At 39.2% G+C, this 17,493-nt stretch overlaps 2 protein-coding genes across 4 annotated transcripts in view; one reads left to right on the top strand and one right to left on the bottom strand.

Annotated features, from left to right (window-relative positions):
• The window catches only part of Cab39l (calcium binding protein 39 like), a 105,433-nt gene extending 105,023 nt beyond the window's left edge, over positions 1 to 410 (bottom strand). For both annotated transcript variants that reach the window (XM_048448199.3, XM_048448190.3), the window contains exon 1: positions 270 to 410. The gene's annotated coding sequence lies outside the window, so the exon portion shown is untranslated. The remainder of the gene's footprint in view (positions 1 to 269) is intronic.
• A 131-nt stretch (positions 411 to 541) lies between these two features.
• Setdb2 (SET domain bifurcated histone lysine methyltransferase 2) overlaps positions 542 to 17,493 on the top strand; it is a 61,315-nt gene continuing 44,363 nt past the window's right edge. Inside the window, exons 1-6 of one of the 2 annotated variants that reach the window (XM_085698602.2) lie at positions 542 to 736; positions 3,381 to 3,721; positions 6,999 to 7,124; positions 8,402 to 8,461; positions 11,425 to 11,518; positions 16,895 to 17,455. In XM_085698602.2, the coding sequence (XP_085554728.2) occupies positions 3,706 to 3,721; positions 6,999 to 7,124; positions 8,402 to 8,461; positions 11,425 to 11,518; positions 16,895 to 17,455 (857 nt within the window). In that variant the 5' untranslated portion in view covers positions 542 to 736; positions 3,381 to 3,705. The remainder of the gene's footprint in view (positions 737 to 3,380; positions 3,722 to 6,998; positions 7,125 to 8,401; positions 8,462 to 11,424; positions 11,519 to 16,894; positions 17,456 to 17,493) is intronic. The other variant, XM_048448112.3, reaches the window with a different exon arrangement.

Genomic DNA, 17,493 nt, shown 5'->3' with positions numbered 1-17,493 from the left:
CTGCCGAGAGAACTCTCGGAAAGTCCGGAATCAAGGTTAAGGCATGAACGTCTTTAAAGAGCAGCAAGCCAAAGCTTGGGCTCGCCGCTGCCACCCAAACCCGGGGAGGAGGTTGCGGCCGAGCAGAGCCCCTGCTAGGGAGGTCTCCCCATCCATCACTCCCGACAGTCGGGTCCCCGCGCGGGGTCTCCTAGAACCAGCCGCTACACACACTTCCAGGGCAGCAGGCCCTCTGTCAGCCACACACAAGATGGCAGCCCCACACCTACCGAGGGAAGAGCCCCACCGCCACTCCAGCGAGGCTGCTCTCTAGACTGCGGAGAGCGCGAGACCCGCCGAGAGCGGCGCTGACCAATCAGGAAGCGGCGCTCTCTAAACAGCGCCTCAGGGCCACGGAACGCGCGCGGGGCGTCCAGACACTGAGTGGCAGGAGCTGTAGCCAATGAGCGTCTGGGGAAGGCGGGCGCCACGCACCAGCGGAGCTCGCTGTGGGCTCGCGTCTCCCGGGCAGAAGGGAAGGACGTCTTTTGTGGAGAGTCTCAGGGTGTCACGGTGTGCGGGGCGCGCTGCGGGTTCGCCCGGCTGTCCCTGCGCGTGCGGGAGGCTCGCAGTCCCGGTAGCTGAGGCGGCCGGGTTCCCGAGCAGCTCGGCTGTAACGGGCTGTGGGCGGCCGAGTGCAGCGTGAAACGTCGGAGCCGGACTCGGAGGTTGACTAAAAACCAGGTCCGTTCCACTGGTAAGATGACACACGCCCCAAATAGATGAAATTGCTTACCGACTGAAGTCGATTGGTGTCGTAGGAGCCACCGACGGGCTCCCACCCACAGTCCGCGACCAGTAAAGATGGGACAGAGTCCATGATTGACAGCTCTCAGGCGTGAGGAAACTTGGGGCGTGGGGAAGTTTATTTACGTTTAGCCGCGCTAGGCTGCCAGAGGCGAGCCGACGTGCTTTCTACCCTAGGTGCTGTTTTCCCGTTATTACTGTTGTGTGGATTAAATGGGAGCACATAGAGTAGCTTAAAACCTGCCCGACCCCTGACTGGCACACGTAAATGGCATGCCTGTTAAGGAAAACCTGCCCGACCCCAGACTGACAGATGGAAATGGCATGCCTGTCAAGGAACCAAGGGGGTAGTGGTATCTTAGCCTTCTTAGCTTAGCGCCTACTCCCCCCCCCCCATAGCCTGAAAAGTGAAAGGAAAACTTAGATCTAAGTAAAAGGGGACGTGTTTTCTACGAGACCGGAAAAGAGCCAATTTTGCTATTTTACTGCTAGCTTGGTGGAGGTGGCTTACGCCTTTAATTCCACCCCTCTGGAGGCAGAGACCGAGGGGTCCACCTAAGAGTTCAGGGCCAGCTTGCTCTGAAAGACGAACAAAAATTCCCCAGGCGGGGAAATGTTAGCCCCACCTCCGGAAGATGAGTTTGTGGTTTAATTTTTTTTCTTAACGTTTCTGTTTTGCAAAGTTTGCCAGTTAATTATTGTTTTTTTCTAATGTAAATCAGTCGTCTTCACGCTTCCCTGGGGAGAGCTGCTGCTTCAGTTATTGTTTGCCACCTGGGAGCCCACTCTAGAGGAGGCTGACCTTGAACAACTGGCCCTCCTGTCTCCACCAACCCTTTGCCAAGTTACTGATGGTACCACCCTGGAAGGCAGCTGGGCAGCATCTCTTAGGGGTCCTTGGATACCTGTAGACTTAATTTACAATTGAAAGTTTGCTTGGCTAGAGTACAGTTCGTGGTTTATATTTATCTTTTACCATTTTGCATTTCTGGTGAGTCTCATTACCAGTCCGATACACACCCCTTTTTGATGAACAGATTTTTCTTCGAGTTTCTAAGAACATTTCTTCTTTTGGTATGCTGAAGCATATCGTGATTGGTGGTGTCTGCGAAGCCTGTTCTAGGCTTTCACCTAAGTAATAGCCCTGGCTTGGATCCTGCGCGCTTTGTAAATGCAGTGTGGTGGCACAGTGTAGGTTATTCCAGGACTCAGGAAGATCAGAAGTTCAAAACCACCCTTGGTGTAATAGCCAATTCAAGGCCAGCCTGTCTCCAAAAGAAAACAGAAAAAGTGTATCCTACTTGGCTCTTGGACAGCGGCTTATGTTTTCCTGTTTTTGAGAAATTCTTAGTCATTATCAGTTCATTCCTTTATTTTTCCTCATAACTTCCCAACTGTGATTTTCTAGAGTACTAAGTGACTTTTCCCATGAATCTTTGTTGTTTTCACCTAAACAGTTTATTTGAAGAAATGCTTTTAGATCCATGAAACTTCATTGGTTATTTTCAGAATTGTACATCTCATCAGCCATTTGAGGATACCAGATACATTCACATTTGCCTTAGAAATATTTAACCCTCTTTAAGCACAACCCCCGCAGTTTTGTGGACTTGTTACTTCTCATTTTCATGGTATAGTATTCATTTATTCCAGTGCTCTCACCTCGTGCAGAGGCTTCCTATCATCCTTTTGTGTTCCGATTTTGCTTCATATCTTGTTTCCTGTTTCATTTTCTCGCAGAGGCCTCACAGCCTGCATCTGTTGAGAGTTCTCTTTTAGTTTAAACATGACTGTATATAATTTTAAAGTCTTCTCACGTTCCTCTGGTTTGTTATGTAGAAAAGACAGAAAAATTAACCATGCATTTACTGACATTTGGATAATTCAAAAAAATTGTATTAGTTCCACCACTAGGTATATACCCTAAGGAAACAATCAGAAAAATGCAGAAGAAAAAAACCCTAAAATGTTTGTTCCGGTATTATGTATAACAGTTTAAAAAATAGAATTTAAGTGACTAACACAGAACTTTATATTGCCAATTAATAATTTTTAAAAATTTATTAAAACTTTTTTATATGAATTATTATCCAAAGCATATAAAGTGGCCATATAGTTATATAAGAATATTAATGATGGGGAAAGAATAGATATTGTGAGCATGAAAAAAACATAAACACTAAAATCTAAATTTTGTTTTAAAAATTCTATTCTGAGAATAATTGTAACATTGAATTCCTCCTGTGTCAAATACTATTCTGTGTGATAATTTTATTCTCACAACAATAAAATGAGGCAGATACCATTATTACTCCTAGTTTGTAAAGTTTTATGAAGTATGAAGAATAATAGTTTGTTGATTAGTAATGCAGTATAAGGTTAACTAACATGTTCAACATGGACAGCAGGATTATGGGTGATTCTTTTCTGTACTTTTCCTAATTTTGGTGTTTGGTAGTTTATTTTCAAGTTGACGTATATTCTTTTCATAATGCTTTGTATTATTCTTAGAGATAGAATTGTTGTAGCAGTATCTTTTTCCTCCTGTTATTTATTTATTTGTAAATACCCACCATTCTTTGTTTTCTCTGCAGGATGTTTCATGCATTTGTGGACCAGAGCATAGGATTAATTTTCATATTTGAAAAGACAGTGTCAGTGGTCCTGCTGCAGCTGCACAGTTTGGCATTGACGAAGATGCTGTGCCTGTCTTGCTTGAACTCGTAGTCATTCTGAAAGTCTTTTCAAGCACAGCTTCTGTTTGAAAACTCAAGTATCCAAGAATATTAGGTAATGACGTAGCGACACACTCTATTTGAGTTCATAGAGACTCCATCTGGACTCCAGTATACTCTCCAATCAAAGTGATTCTCTTGGTTCACTAAGTTTTGAAGAATTTTATGTACGTAACAGCAAAAGATGGGAGAAAGAAATGGTAGGTCATGAGCGTGTTGTTATGTCATGTCCAAATGTTTGTAGACAGTTTGTTCTAAATTGTGGACTCTCAGCGTTTTCACTCTCAGCCATATCTTTTTCCTTCCTACCCCCATTTGGGGTGTGTGTGGCCTATATATACATTGTGTGTAGAAGTCCACGCTTATGGATGTCAAATGTCAGAAATGGGTTATTTTCCTGTGCTTACAAATTCACCTTACTTCAGTGCACAGTGTTCCTGTCCATATGGTTGCCTTGGCCGTTGTCAAGTCTTTCCTCACTTCTTGGGTGATCTCTTCTTTGCAGCCCAGACTAGCCACGTCGCCCTTGGTGTTGTGTTTCTCCTTCTTCAGCTGTTTTCCCAGTGCTGGGGTCCCAGGTGTGTGCCAGCATGCTTGGCTGCTAAGTGCTGGAAGGGGCTTATCTAATCACAACACAATATGCTTAGATCTGAGTAGCCTTATCTAGAAAAGTAAAGTTAGCATGACTCTTGTATTGGAAATGGCTTGGCTAGGTCATAAGAGGACAGTAACTACGACTATCTAATCTTCAACCCCGTCAAAGGCCTGAGAAGGGAGATAATATTACTTGAGCAGGCAGGAAGTACAATCAAGTAGCTTCCAAAGCAAACAATATATGACAGAGACAATTAGTTACCTGAGCAATCATCCAGAGTCTCATTTTGCAACATTGAAGCTATCATTTTGAATTTTGGCTATGGCCTAGGGTAATTGACAGACCATTTTCTGAGGCAGGAAATTTTTCAAAACCATCTTATCCTGTCTTGGCAAGATTTGACAGTCCTGTTTATCCATTTCTGGATATCATGTAACTTGTCGGTGGTTGAGGCGTTGTCAGTTCCTTGCCCAAAGGCCAGTTTTGCCAAGAAGAAAACAAGCTCCAAGTGGAGTGTCTTTGGTGCTCCACATTCTCTCAGGAGTAGATTGGTGCTGTCAGAAGCAGTCGTGTCTCATGTCAACAAAACCCTAAGTTCCACAGATCCTTGAAGTGGTGGGAGATTACCTATCTAGACAGAATACAATCTCTATGTATCTAAAGAACTTAATTGATCTGACTGTACAGCAAACATGAACAACTATTGACCTATAATAATTAGTACCTGTATAACTTAAAGACTAAAACTTCATGTCAGAATATTAAATAATCTGTAAACAAATGTGCAACAAATGAGGACAGTGACCTCAAAATGTAAACAATGTCTAAGTATCTCGATCAGAAGTAGGAGTAATATATAATGCAATATGAAAATATATCCTAAAAGTTGTATTAATATACAAAATGTCCTAAACAGGGATAATAACATACATATATAATCTGACAAAATAACTTTGTATAGGTGTGCAAATAATGTAAACAAAAGTAACAAATATAATTTGAACTTGCATCAATATACAAAAACTATACCAATGTAAATTATCCATAAACAATAGCTCACAAGTATTCACTCTGTTAGGCCCTTGATGTCATCACCCCTTCCTGGCCTGTAAGTACCACTTGCCATTCATTTTGCTCTCTCAAGTTTTTTTTGTTTCAAATCTTAAAAAACCTTGTAGCTATGCTATGGGGAATTACAAGTAGGCTTCATCTTGTGGAGTGTGTATCAGAGAAATAGCACCCCTCTTGAGGCTACTTGGCAGTAGTTCTAATTAACCAGAGATCTGCTTTGGGAAATCAGAGGGCTCACTCAGCCTCTTTCCTATGAAGATTCTGCCTCCATTGTCAAACTTGTGCATTTAGGACTCAATTTTTATTAAGAATACGATTTATGTAACTAAATTAATACATCAATGTTCCCAGTGACTACTCAAGTAACCTTTCCAGATGACTATTATTATATTTCTTTTTTGCTTAAGATCCTAGTAATGTTAAGTAATTTTATTTTGTTGTTGTTGAAGACAGAGTTCTACTGTGTAGCCTTGACAAGCCTGGAACTCAGAGGTCTGTCTGCTTCTGTGTTTGACATTTTAGGGTTTTCTGTTACATTTAAGTGTAAGGTAAATATGAGATTTGGTTTTTGTTAACTTTGGTTACTTGTGTCATTTGTTTTCAACTTGAAAAACTTCCAGAAAAGTTTATGTAAATTCCCTTGTAAAAACCAGGTAAAGTTAATATAAAATACTTTAAAAATTATTTTGTAAATATTTAAGTGTACTTGTGAGAGACAGAGAAATAGTGAGAGACCGAGACACAGTGAGAGAGTGACAGAGATATAGTGAGGGAGTGGGAGAGACAGAGACATAGAGAGAGACAGAGACATAGTGAGAGACATATTGAGAGACAGATATAGAGAGACTTAGTGAGAGACAGAGACAGACATAGTGAGAGAGTGAGGTAGAGATCGAGACAGAGTGGCCTTAAATGAAGGCATCTTTGGAGGTCAGAGGCATCAGAACCAAACTCAGGCCCTCTGGATGAGCAGTATGTACTCTTAACCACTAAGCTATCTCTCCAGCCCCTATGAAAGACTTTTTAAAAAGTTATTGTTAGACATTTTATTATTTCAACAGTCACTGAGATGTTTCTTTCTGAAATGATCTACTTCTACACATAGTGGAGGTTGTATCTTAGGAATGTTAAGGATGAATATTATCTGTACATATGCCCTACTATGATTCTAACCTGGAGTCATTCTTCTTGTTTCCAGTTAAGAAATAATGCCGTTGAAGTTTTTGATTTTTTTTTTTAAGATAAGCTGTTTTGTAAGACCCATGCTGGCCTTGAACTCCACAAAGTAGCCAAGTGACCTTGAAATTTTTATTCCTGCCTTTACCTCCTAAGGGGATTATAGGCTGTAGTACCACCAATTTTACGTAGTGCTGGAGATAAAATTCAGGGTTTCATACATGGGATGCAAACACTCTCTACCAACTGAGTTCTATCCCCAGCACCACTTTCTGTTTTTGTTGTTGGTTTTTTTTTTTTTTTTTTTTTTTTGAGAAAGTGTCTCTCTGTGTAGCCTTAGCTGTCCTGGAACTTGTTCTATAGACCTGGCTGTCCTGGAACTCATAGAGATCAACCTGCCTCTGCTTCCTGAGTGCTGGCATTGAAGGCGTGCACCACCATAGGTAAGATACTTGGTTCATATTCTGTGTGTCTAGTTCTTCATAAGGAAATATGACCAAAATCTTTTTTTTCCTCAAGAAAAGTGATAGACCAAGTGAATCTTAATTTTTGTTTAGAAATGAAGTAGATTTTTCCGTAACTTATGCCTTAGAGAATTGATGTGTTTCTATTAAACTTACTCACTTTTATTTTAGGTGATGCAAGGACTTTCTGGTTGGAGCTACAAGATGATGGTAAAGTGGACTTTATGTTTGACAAAACACAAGATGTGCTGCAGTCTCTGAAAAAGAAGATAAAAGATGGGTCTGCCACAAATAAAGGTATGCAAAATGAAACCTTCTGACCCTTCCTACTAGTGTTACATACTCGAAAAAGTATAACACTACTTTTCTAAAACCCTGATTTGAGTTTTATCTACTTTGTGTATGCTTTGTTTCTACAGACCTGCTTTTCACATATATCCCAGAAAAGAGGATAAACTTGATTTCTGTACATGATAGCTATTGAAGACGCACACACACACACACACACACACACACACACACGCTCACGCTCACGCTATATATGTGGCCCAGAACTCCTTGTAAGCACTCCCCCTCCTTTAACCTCTTCCCTAGTAGCTGAAATCAGGCCACATTTTTCTCCTTTATTTATACTTCATGTCTTTGAAGTGGAGGGGAAGGATGTTGCATAGATAATACCTGCTTTTCGTATAAGTTTAGCATAAATAGGAGAATCCAAATCCTCCATCATTTAGACAGCTGGTCCATGTGGTCTGTTCATGGTAGAAGGCGTGGCCAGCATGTGTAAGGCCCTAGGTCCTATGCCAGCATACAACAGCATAAATATTGCCTGTTTCAAACAGAACTCTCTGTACTAGTTTTATGAAAACAAACTTTTAGCTTTTGATTTTTCTGTGTGTTTTCAACTCTAGTTGGTTGTAGAACATTAGGCTCTAAATGTAAGATCCTCCTCTAGCTCACGAGAATATAGCCATAAAGCAAAGATGTCCCCAGCTGTTGATGCTCTCGCCCTTGATCTTAAAGAAAATCAGAAGATGAACTGGTAATGGGAGGATTTTTTTTTTACAGTTTTATTTATAAGTGGGAAAGCTCATGTGTTTCTCTAATTCTTCAGGAACATTAAATTGTATGTGAAAAATTAAGTTTACATAAAACATATAGATTTAGCAAAGATGCAGGTTAAAAGTTTCTTTGGGAAGGAGCAGGTACCTCTTGTCACTGCCAGAAGCCTTTTCTCTCAGCATGGGATCTCTGCTATACTATGCTAATGGCATTCCAGACTGTGACAGTTCCACTGTTTATTCATTTTTGTTTTTTGTTTTGTTTATTTTATAAAAGAAACTTTCAATCCTTCATGGGTCAGATATATGTAAGTTTGAAACAGTTCTATGACTTTTAGTTTATTAACCTAAATAGCTAACCTCCCAGCCTAATTTTTTTTTTATTACAGATGATCATAAGGTTCTCTCAGGGGAGTCATAAAGATTAAATGCAAATTGTTTGGTATTATAGCTGGTAACTTGAATAGAGGTGATGGTGATTGTACTTATTCCTTTTTTTTTAAATTTTAACAGAATATGTCCAAGCAATGATTCTGATAAATGAAGCAACTCTAAGTAACAGTTCAACAAAGGGTATGTTCATTACTTATTCCAATCCTAATATCTCTATTTTTTCCTTGCCAATCTTAATCTGTCAAGTTAATTAAAGGTAACTTGAATTAACATATAAGATTTGCATTGCTAAGTTTTATGAACCGCAGTTTTTCTTTATGAAAAATCTCATCCCTCCAGAGATAGGGAACACACCCATGCCAAGGGCCCAAGGAAAATAGGACTTTATTTCTTTTCTTCATAAATGCCATGTAAAGAGGGCAGACAGATTTCTAAGAGTCTAAAGCACTGTAAACCTGTTTTCTATAAACAGCAGTGTTAGGAAGGTACATCCCATTATAGGTAAGTTGATGGCTAATTTTTTCTTTCTTTTTATTCTTCTTGGTTTCAAACTACCAGTCTTTGAAGAGCCAAGCATGTTTGGTTTAAAGCGATCAAGGATAACAAATGAAAACTATTCTTAAGACTTCTGCCATCAGATGTGTGCATTTTCTGCAGCAAGCAAATTTCCAGTTTTATGTAGCTACCTGTGAGATGTGTGCCCTCTGTGGGCACCTGCACTCGTCCATGTCCTCCTCCACACATCCACACACACATAGACATGCATGCACATCATATAAAAATAAATATAAATCTCTTGAAATTTTTGCTGTAATTACTTAAAAAAACTCAAGAAAATTCATCCTGTCCTCTTCACAGTTTATTATGAAAGTGTTACAAAGATTAACAGCCAGATGAAGAATGTGGGAGTCATCTGGCGGAGCCTGAATGCAGGTACTCCAGCCTCAAGTTTTGGGAGTATCCCACCCTCTTAGTATATGAATGCTTTCACCAACCTAAAAGCCTCTGGCCCGCATTATTAAGGGCATTTGTGGAGATCTCATTACATAGGCATGAATGTGGGAATCACTGGCCACTCGTGATTGACTCTGTCTCCTGCCTTTCTTACTTCCTGCACTTGGTTCAGTCTGAAAATTCCAACCCTGTAATTGTGCTTTTTTTCTGTCTTTCTAGTGGAACAGCCACCATCTGAAGCTCTCTAGGGATTCTAGGTAGCACTCACTTCACTAGCTAACTAGACAAACATCACCCTGGAGGCCCAAAGCCTTTAGAAGTGTTTGGAAGTAAGAACAAAAGCTGTAATAGAAGATGCTGCTCTCACTGTCACTGGGGAAATCACAAGGACTGCAGTAATTCTATCAGGAACTAGGACAGATAAAATACATAATTCTTATTATGCCACATATATCAAGAGTAGAAAACACAGTTTGAAGTTATTTTATCAGTTATCATTCCCTAAATGTGAGTCTATCATAACTTCACTGTAAGTGTCGAAAGCATTTACCAAATTTCCATTTATCCTGCTAAGTATTCTTAGCAGATTTTGTTGAGCTCTATTTTGTTATTAAAATTTGGAGCCTTAAATTTTTTTACGATGAAAAAGTTGTCCAGTGTGATGCAAGTGTATTTTGGGATTTTTTTTCCCTCTCATTATTCTCCATTCAGTGCTAATTTATGTTTTTAGGATAGGTTCTCTTAAAAATTTTTTCCTTTCAGTATTCTTCAGTAGCATTTGGAGTTTATAGGGGAAGAGTGTGAGTGCGTGCGTGCGTGCGTGTGTGTGTATTGGAGCCTGTAAATTAAACTTGCAAAAGAACGTTTGTAGTCTAAAAGGTATGCAGATGTATTAATTCAGTGTACATAGAAGTGAATACTCGATGTAGCAGCAAGCTTTGAAAGCTGAGGTCATGTTAGTAGTGAAGGTAGACAGAAGGGCACTCTAAGGCAGATGTCTTCTTAGAAGAGAGTGGGGAACAGCGAAATAGGTGTGACTTGAAAGGTCAGTGAGCCCTGAGGAGAGTAGACGGGATGGATGTACTATCCACTGTGATAGGGTCTGTATGGGTATGGTGTGAGCATCCTGTATTTTCATGTGATAGTCAGTCTTCTGGTTGGATCTTCTGGAAGAGGAGGTTTATAGCTTTCCTTCTTTTCCTTTGGGGATACCTGTTTTAGAATATTAAGGGGAGAGAAAACCTTTTTCTGCATGTGTTGATTCTCAGATATTTCAGCTCGGAGCAGTCCTTTTGCTCCTTCCTGTAGCACCTCTGCACCTTTCATAATGAACACATCCTTAAGGGACGGCAGTAGTTTTATAGCAGAGGAACTAGTGACAAGGAATTAATCCTAAGAGAGATTTGTTTTCCTCTCTAAAGCAACTTACTTTCAACTCAGTTGGGTTTTTGTTTGGAGTCATTGTCAATAGAAATACTATATCATGATTCTAGGTTTTATATAGTCTGTTCACCTGAACTGGAACAATTTTATCAGAACAAAAACATATCTATTTGCCAGTATAGAAAAGCAAAAAGACTTGGTGTTGAGGTCAAAACAAGCCCTTAGAGATCTAGTCTGTACTCCCTAGATACTGATTAAGCCACTAGTTACTCTTTCTTCCCTTGCTTAGTTACAACTGTCATCACTTGTTTCCCAGTTTAAAAAAAAAAAAGAACAAGGAAAAAATAGACTTGGGTAAAAAAAAAAAGAAATCACAAATAGATCAAAAGAGGTAGTCACATGCTTTAAACCCTTTCTCAAACAAAAGAAAACAAAAGTTACCTAAATTTAACGTTTTATGACCTCTAAAGGCCTTAAAACACCATGCTGTTTATATTTAAAATGTAGGCAGAACTACCAGTACTTGATATTTGCCTAGAATAACTTATTTTGATTAAGTTGATATCAAACTCATTCTCCAGGAGTACTTTCTTCAAAGGTTTTAAATTTATATTGAATTATTTTCTTGATACTTTTGAAAATATCTACAATCTTATTGCCGAGTCTCAAAAATCTTAGTATCTTTGGAAATTTTAGTGTTCCATATGAGCATGATTTCTAACCAGTGAAGACACTGTTTGGCTGTTTTAGTGAATGATTTTTAACTCTGTGTTTCTGTTGCCCATATTTGTACTTTTCCCATGCAGATCCTATACCTGTGACTCAGGCTGAGCAGGAACACAGATCAAATGCATTTCCCTCCACATCATGTGAGAACTTTCCTGAGGACTGTACCATTCTGTATGTATATATTCATGTTGTCTTCTTTTTAAATTCTAAATACTTAGAAGTCATGTGCTTGGTGCCCTCTTCTAGCAAATCAGGGTAGCATTTTCTCTATTTTGCTCTTTAGTATTTGAAGTGCCTTTTTTCCATCCGAAACCTCTGAAGTTGAATATTTTTATAAAAGTCCTTGATACTTTTAGTACAGTCAAATTCTATTAATTCTTGTAATTGTTAGACCCTCAGTTCCTTTCCATTTGTGTCTGATCTTCATAACCTGAGAGCCATATTTAACAGGTGAAAATGGTAGCAACAAATGGATAGAGACTCTTCATTCTCTGGTAGGTACCGTCTGTCTCCTAATGCTAGTTTCTTGTCCTAAGCATAGGATTAATTTTGAAAATTTTTCACTTGCTTTTTTGAAAGCCTCAATTATTACCAGACTTGGTCTTAATAGTACCTTCCTTATAGATTTAGACCATCATTTTTGCTCATAACCGATCATCCTTCCTTTGTTATATTCTTTTAAAATTTCAGTGGGTCATAGAGCGCATAACTATAATCTGAGCACTGAGGAGACAGAAGGAGGAGAATCATTGTGAGTTCAAGGCTGTTTAGTGAGTTCCAGTCCAGTGAGGTCTCCACTGGGAGACCTTGTTGATTGATTGACTGACTGACTGATTGAATGACTGATTGATAGGTAGGTAGGTAAGCTTCCCAGAGACATCGATTAGGCATGCTCGTGATTTCACACTCAAAACTTCATTTCTTTAGTACTTCTGAGAACTCTCGAACTGGGCTGTCACTCAGAAATAAGACCTGAGTTCGCAATCTGGAGAGATATTTCCAGATGAAAGTACATGTCTAATTAGACTCATAATTTTTTTCTTTGTGTTAAGAATTCCAAAGCTACAGCTCACTCTTGACTAGACTTCTGTTTGTTTGTTTGTTTCAAGACAGGCTTTCTCTGTGTAGCTTGACTGTTCTGGACCACTCTGTAGACCAAGTGACCTTGAACTCAGCAATCTGCCTGCGTCTGTCATCTTCCTGCCTCTGTGTCTCCTGAGTCCTGGAATTTTTAAAGGGATGTACCATCACTCTAGAAACTAGAGTCATTTTAAAATAATTCCATTTGGATTTCCCCTGGAGATTATGAGGACATTTTGTTTTGGGGTGTGTATGTGTATTTTGTTTGGTTAGTGTGTTTTGTTTTTGTTTTTCTTTCAGTAGTTAAACTCCTTAATGGATAGTAGTCACATAGGCAGACTAATAAGCTACATGGTTCTCAGCCCCAGAATTGCTCAAGATAAACAGTATGTCCGTGTCATAGTGGCAAAATCAAGTATGAAAGTCTTAGGGGTAGGCAATAGACTTTCAGCATTTCAGTTTTGAGTTTAATTGGATTTCCATTCCACATAGGTGATATTTCAAATTGGTAAATGTAGTAAAACATTTTTTTAAAAGACTTTCTCCTTTTATGAAAATTAGCTTAATTCATTTTTCTTAATCAAGTGCTTTGGTTTATCTAGAACATCTTGGTAGAATTTATTAGGTGCAGTTCTGGCCATCACATAGTGACAGTGAACTTCCAGGTGCTAAAACATGGGTATAAATAGAAATCACTTGGTTTCTATTAGATGAGCACATGAATCTGGCAGATTAACACACACACACACACACACACACACCTGTATACATTCACAAACACTCAGAGTGTGGCACAGCAAGCAGTGTAGGCACTAAATTGGAACCAGGAAGTGGGTGCTGAAATGCTGCTTCCTTGTTCTAGGTTCTTGTTACCATAGTATTTTACAAAGCTGCCCAACTAAACTCTTACGAATTCCTAATTTCACGTGCTACTTTTGATGTATTTTTAATTTATATCTTGAGAGATGATTTTAGATATTTAATGATTATATGTTCCTAGTGGCTACTCAGCTTACTTTCTTATAGAACCCAGAGCCACCAGGCCAGGGGTAGCCCACCCACAATGGGTTGGGCCCTCCCCCACCAATCACTGATTTAAAAAGGGCCTTACAGGCTTGAGTGCAGCCCAATCTTACGAAGGCATTTTCTCAGTTGAGGTTCCTTCCTCAGCTGACATAAAACTAGGCAGCACAGATTATTAAATTATAAATTCCATTCATTCTTAATCACATTAAAAGTCAGCCTGACACTTGCTGAGATATAGCCCATTATTTTGGATTTTATTAGTACATAGGAGAGGAGGCATCAGACACTACACTTACCCTATACTAGTTAAGTACCAGGATAACTCAAAGAGGAAATTTCTTCTTTGTAAAGTAATTTCAGCCAGTGAGATGACTCAGCAGGGAAGTGCACTTGTCTCAAGCCTGACAATCTGAATGTAATCCTCGGAATTCACAGGATGGAAAGAGAGGCCAGCCTCCCAAAAGTAGTCCTCTGGCTCCACATGTATACACAATAAACAAATAAATGTAAAAAGTCATGTGTTTAACCACTGCAGCCCAGAGTTGTATTGGTTCAGTTTCAAGTCTGTGTCCTCCATAACACAAGCGCGACCAGTAAGTCGCCTCCCATCTAGTGGTGAGGACAGTGTTCTGGTTTTAAAGTTGTAGTGCGTGAAGAAGCAATAGTCCTATAAAATGTAGCTGTAAAAGTTTTCATGCACTTTAAATGATCACAAGGCCAACATGAAGCAATCCTGACAGTTTGGCTGAAAAAACCCAAATTCCACTTAACAGTCTTTGCATCTGGAAGAGTGAATTAACAAGACCTTTGTCCCTCCTGGAAACTGACACCAGTGCCAGGGAGTCATTCCTTCCTGCCCTTCTCCCCAACAAAATTTTGAATTTGAATCTTAGTTTCTAGGACTACCAACTAACTGACATTATAATAGATGGAGAATTGAATTAAATATTGTCACCACTAGGTGGCATTGGCTAATTTCCAAATGTGAGAAATGACATGGAGCAAGTGACAAAATTCAATTTTAACAAATATCCTAAAATGAAGTGGAGAATGCACTGATACTAGGCTAAAGGAAAAAAATACTAGAGGCAAGGATAGCATGAAGTTTGGGTTTGGACAAATAGGTGATGTGGGTCAGTAAAAAGCCAACATTGTTAGAAACACCTGCTGAATTGTTTTGGGCAAAAAGATGTGATGACAGAAGCTTGCCTTAAACTATTTCAGAAGACCATGGGTGGGCAGGAGAAAGAAAAGAATAGAATAAATTAAGTTAAAAAGGTCTATAATTAGTAAAGTCCATTGCCAAAGATCAAAGTTAAAGGTTGGTACAGCCATGTTAGTGAGACTTCAATTAATAGTTACCAGTAAAGAAAGAACTAAATTCCAATCTTTATTGTGTAGGAGTGACTGGGCATCTAATAGGGTTATGAATTAGAGAGTAATATTGGGCTCACATAAGCATTTAAGAATGTTTGGTTGGTGTGAATGGTTAGAACAGCTGTGTCTATTAGTTAACATTTAACATTATTATCAAAGTGAGGATATAGTGAATTGGTAGAGCCCATGACTACCATGCACAAGGTTTGCTATCTTTAGGCTCAGAACAAAATGCCATTAACATTGAAGTTAGAATTCCATTCTCCTAAGGAAAATGGAAGACCTCAGAATTACTTTTGTTCTCCCAAAGCATTTTTTTCACATCTTTGAGAAAGATAATTTTGTGTTGGAGGCACACACATAGTAAACTGGAAGGAATAGGAAATGCATGACTATTAGCTCCTAATAGTCCTCTGAGAAGATGTGGAGAAGTATATCTTCCCATCATTAGATCCTGGAACAACTTTACATTCTCCTGGTAGTATGGACCTTTCACAGGAAGAATTTGGGTTTTGTTAGTGTTGTTTTGTTTTTACCATTCTGTATACCCAAACAAAACCTATGCTTGCATGCTAAGGTATAGCATATCACTGAGCTGCAATCCCCGTCCCTCGGGCTTTTTAAAGGAAGGCACGGATCATCATGGGTGTGTATCCTTATGCTTACTAGGAATTATGCCAGAGTTTAGTTACCTTCTAGTGCAGAAGCTTTGATAATGTCCTTATTTGCTAAGATATCTGTAATTCTCAAAGAGACATTTGGGTCTCTGTAAGAAAATATATTATGTATGTGCTTGATTATTTTTATTAATCAAGGTTTTGTTGTTGTTTAATGTGTATTCCTATTGACTAGTAATTCCTCTAAAGGGATGCAAGAATAGTCAGGAACTTGGTCAAGGATTTATGTCTGAAGATGTTCATCAAAGCCCTAACACAGAGACAAATTGAAAATAGTTCCAACATTGGAAGATTTACAAACAAGAGGTAGTATATTGTTTTACCCATTAGATTGTAATCCAAAAACACTGAGACCCCTTTCATTGATGAAATTGTATACATAACCAGTTGAAGGAACTTGTCCCCTGAGAAAAAAATTGACAATATTAACAAAAATTGTTATACAGTAGTATAATGTGATTGACTGACAGGAATGACAGAGATAGCTGTACACCATGGAGTTGCTTCACATGCCAGTAGTCATCGACTGATGTGTAACCTCAGGAAGGTCAGTGTGTTTCGGTGTCTAGTACTTGGTGTTTGGGACAAAATAAATAAAATACCTGTTTTAATGTATAATAGACACTTAGTGGAATAAAATTCAAGTTCTTTGATTGGGTTCAAAATACAAGAACTTTCTTTTTATATTTCTTCCCCTTAAATACTATCCTTTCTTGCCAGTTTGCTATTATTCTTTTTTTTTAAGATTTATTTTTCTTTTTTTTAAGATTTATTTATTTATTATGTATATAGTATTCTGCTTACATTCATGCTTGCAGGCCAGAAGAGGGCACCAGACCTCATTACAGATGGTTGTGAGCCACCATGTGGTTGCTAGGAATTGAACTCAGGACCCTTGGACAAGCAGGCAGTGCTCTTAACCACTGAGCCATCTCTCCAGCCTGAGTTTGCTATTATTCTTAGAGTATCAATATGATTGGCAGCTGGATTACATATTATGGGTGAAAAATCAGCTAAATAGTTGCTGGATGAAGGCACTGTAAAGGAATCTTAACAATTTTTTTTTTTTAGCTACCTTAGTTTTACTAGGCAAAGGTGTAACTAATCCTACATGAAGAAATGCTGTTCCCAGCCTGTGAACAAGGGCAGGTTCTGAGTGTGCATGTCAGAGCCTAGGAGAAAGACACAGCTAGCTCAAGCTTCCTGAAATAGTCTAAGTTATATCTCATCTTTGAATGCCTCAAGGATATATGAAATGTTTCAGAGTCTAGGTTATCTTCCTGCTGTCCAAGAAGATACAGTAAAGCAATTGCCACCTTAGTCTGCATTTTAAAAAATGAAGCAAGACTATGAATTTGAGATACTAATGATTAACTTACTCTAATAGGTCTCCAGGACAGAAAGCACTCCTGCCTGCCAACAGTAAGGCTGCAGACCTGGGGGAGAAGGAACGCCCTTTGAGTGTATCTTTCCGGAGCCACATCTGCTCCAGTGCTTGTCTGCTGGAAGCACCGCAGTCCTTGAAGGGAGAAAACCCTCTCCAGCTACCAGTCAGATGTCACTTCCAAAGACGACACGCAAAGACAAACTCTCATTCTTCTGCCCTCCACGTGAATTACAAAACGCCCTGTGGACGGAGCCTACGGAACATGGAGGAAGTTTTCCATTATCTTATTGAAACAGAGTGTAACTTTTTATTCACAGACAACTTTTCCTTCAATACATACGTTCAGTTAACTCGAAATCACCCAAAGCAAGATGAAGTTGTTTCGGATGTAGATATTAGTAATGGAATGGAACCAGTGCCGATTTCTTTCTGTAATGAGGTAGACAGAAGGAAACTCCCACAGTTTAAGTACAGAAGGACAGTGTGGCCCCGAGCATGTTATCTAAGCTCTTCCAGCATGTTTTCTGATTCGTGTGACTGTTCCGAGGGCTGCGTAGACATGTAAGTAGAAAAATGTGATGTTTCAGACAATCCGCATG

Source organism: Myodes glareolus, chromosome 12 (genome assembly GCF_982192425.1).
Source record: "Myodes glareolus chromosome 12, mMyoGla1.1, whole genome shotgun sequence".
In the NCBI taxonomy this organism is placed as follows: Eukaryota; Metazoa; Chordata; class Mammalia; order Rodentia; family Cricetidae; genus Myodes; species Myodes glareolus.
Note: the sequence above shows the minus strand (reverse complement) of the source record. Positions and strands in the feature narration are given on the sequence as shown.